At 41.8% G+C, this 3,085-nt stretch overlaps 1 protein-coding gene across 1 annotated transcript; it reads left to right on the top strand.

Annotated features, from left to right (window-relative positions):
• Positions 1–287: 287 nt before the first annotated feature.
• Positions 288–1,727, top strand: LOC121754505. The gene is made up of 2 exons (XM_042149851.1): positions 288–1,103; positions 1,188–1,727. The coding sequence occupies exons 1-2, from the start codon at positions 288–290 to the stop codon at positions 1,725–1,727; spliced, it is 1,356 nt and encodes a 451-aa protein (XP_042005785.1).
• The last annotated feature ends 1,358 nt before the right edge of the window (positions 1,728–3,085 follow it).

The raw sequence follows: 3,085 nt of genomic DNA, 5'->3' as shown, positions 1-3,085 counted from the left end.
GGAATACAATCTGCCAAAATAGTGGGAAAAGAAGATTAAGTGAAATCAACATTCAATTTTTCATTACAAAAATGGAGGGAATACATTCTGCCAAAATAACCTCTCTAAATTTTGGGAGGGAAATTTTGAAGTTCTACATTGAAATTCTAAGTACAGTAAACACAATATAAATACATCCATCACCTACATTTGCTCCTTCCATCTACCACTACCATCAAAAACACTAAAAAACACACACTGCATTAGTTTCAAAATAGGAATCCCTCAGAAAAATTTCATCATCGGGAATGGCGGAGCAACGGGTGAATCAATACTTGACCACCAACATGAAGAACAACATTGTGCAGCATCTACTGAAGAACAGCCAAGGTGGTGTTCTTCGTAAAGGAGCAGTGTGTGAGGCAGCCGAAGCTTTTGCTGTCAATAGGAAGACTATTTCCAGACTTTGGAAGGCAGCCACAGAGATGATGGAGAATGGAGAACCTGCACACATGGTTGGAAAAGTTAAAGGATACAAACGTGGAGAAAAGAAAAAAGTTGATGAAGTAAAGGTTAGATCACTCTCTGTCCTTGAAAGATCCTCCTATAGGGTGATGGCACCAAAGCTTGGAGTTAGCAAAACTACAATTTGTAGGTGGGTAAAGGATAAACAGCTTAGGCCCCATACTAGTGCAATTAAGCCACATTTAACTGATCTAAATAAGTTGGCAAGACTGAAATGGTGCCTCAGTCAGCTTCAGCCAAACATTATTGCACGTACGGTTGCATTTAATGAAATGCGCAATGTAGTTCACATTGATGAAAAGTGGTTCTACTTGACAAAAAGTGCGGATAGGTACTACCTATTGCCGGATGAAGAAGAGCCACAGAGATCATGCAGATCAAAGAGATTCATTACCAAAGTCATGTTCTTGTGTGCCGTTGGCAGGCCACATTTTGGCCCAAATGGGGAAACTCTTTTTGATGGCAAGTTAGGCATTTTTCCTTTCACAGAAATGGTACCAGCACAAAGGAATTCCAAGAACAGACCAAGAGGCACATTGGAGACAAAGCCCATTCCAGCAGTGACACAAGCAGTGACAAGGGAGTGGCTCATCAACAAGGTATGCTCATAATTACTCTATCAAACCATCAGAAAAATTTCATCATAAGTCATCATTTAGGTAACCATTATTCACATTGTACAGATTATACCAGCCATTCATTCCAAATGGCCTACAAGTGCATCCAAAGAAATTTACATTCAACAAGATAATGCCAAACCACACATAAGCACAGCTGATCCAGAGTTTGAAGAAGCTGCCAACTCAAATGGATTCAAAATCCAATTGATTTGTCAACCACCTAATTCCCCAGACACAAACATATTGGATCTTGGTTTTTTCAGGGCTATTCAATCATTGAAGGATAAGAAAGCATGCAGTAATGTGGATGAATTGTTGCAGAATGTGAGTATGGCTTATGAAGAGTTGACACCACAGACACTGAACAAAGTGTTCCTTACACTACAAAGTGTGCTGTCAGAGATCTTCGAGGTGCAAGGTGGGAACAATTACAAAATCCCCCACATGAACAAGGATAGGCTGGAGAGAATAGGGGCTTTACCCAATGTGCTGGAGGTGGAAGAAAGGGTGGTGAGGGATGTGTTGGAGTACCTAGCACTGCCTCAGAATAATGATGGTTCTTCCTATGACATTGGGGATCTGGCCACTGCATTTGGCTACTAGGACAGAGATCACCAGGCTGCATTTGGTTTTGTTGCTTTAGTTTTTTTAATGTAATGCATTGAATATGTAAGGAACATCTAAGTAATGCATACTTTTTGTAAAACAAGAATCCCATCAGAGCATTCTCATCATTTGGTAAGCAACAGGAACCAAAACGCAGCAAGCAATCAACAATCATGAAGCACAATGCAAAAAACCAGGTTCCCTCAGAGAAATCTCATCATTGGGTAAGCATTCATCCTCCAACAAATTAACCATCACACATTAATATCATAGGCAGTAACCATCACCACCATCAAACCAAAAACACCACCAAGGCAGAACAATCACCACATAGTGTATAAACCTCCAAACCCAAAAAAATAGGGGTGGCTTAAACACAAAACATCAGAAAGGTTGCAATTTTCATCACAGGGATGCCCGAAGGCCAATCCCTCAAAATGCATAGAATTGAAAACCATACTCACAGATTTAGAGGAGCTTTAAAAAACATGGGAACTGAATGGCCATAAACCGAAGGTAGCGCTCCTCTTCCTCTGTGTACCGAGCCTTTACTGTCGTCGGTGGTGTTTCAGGGACAACGCCAGAAATTGGGAACGGATCGACATCACTACCAAGGTCAACCGGCTCCACGTTTGAGTTAAATGATAGATCGGTCGACGGAGAGAGCGGAGGGAGAGGGGAACAACTAGGGTTCACAGAGAACTGAGTTTCAGGGACGACGGTGGACATGGAGTCCATTTTCTCCCACGAATACGTTGGAATAGGGGAGTCATGGGTGGCGATCACACTCTCAATCGACCCATAGCTTTGGTCGAATGACCAATAGACCGGCGGAGATGGTGGTGTTGGCGGCGGAGATGGTGGTGTATGTGGAGATTGTGGGTTTAGGGTTCCCATTTAAGCACGAGAGAGGGAGGATTCAACACAGGGTTCGGGAGTGGGGCGGATCTCGTTCTCCAGATCTAGGGTTCTCAGGGAAGGGGGCGAGTACTTTCAGAGAGAGAGAAATGAGGGGTCGAATAGTTGAAACGTGAAAGAAAGAAATGAGAGAGAGAAATGAGGTAAGAGAATTTGCTTCCTGATTTTAAAATTGTAATGACATCAATTTTTATGTTACCGAGTTCAACCGGGACTCCTAAAGCGGGACACCCAAAATTGATCAACCGGGACTGCTAAAGCGGGACGGAGGGAGTATAAAAGAAAGTGAGTGGTAAAAAATAGTTGAATGTTAAATCTATTTTCATATACTTTATCCGTCTTCAAAAAGTAGATTAGTTTTACTATTTTGGGTCATCCCCCAAAAATAGACCAAGTCTAAATATACAATATTTTCAACAATAATAATCATACACATC

This window comes from Salvia splendens, chromosome 11 (genome assembly GCF_004379255.2).
Source record: "Salvia splendens isolate huo1 chromosome 11, SspV2, whole genome shotgun sequence".
NCBI lineage: Eukaryota > Viridiplantae > Streptophyta > Magnoliopsida > Lamiales > Lamiaceae > Salvia > Salvia splendens.
The sequence above is the reverse complement of the archived record's forward strand: the minus strand, read 5'-3'. Positions and strand labels throughout refer to the sequence as shown.

What these genes read in the sequence shown, in the direction of transcription:
- LOC121754505 (XM_042149851.1), top strand. Translation starts at nt 288, where the DNA reads ATGGCGGAGCAACGGGTGAATCAATACTTGACCACCAACATGAAGAAC. An exon ending in GGGAGTGGCTCATCAACAAG is followed by an intron (nt 1,104 to 1,187) that starts GTATGCTCATAA and finishes CACATTGTACAG; the next exon opens with ATTATACCAGCCATTCATTC.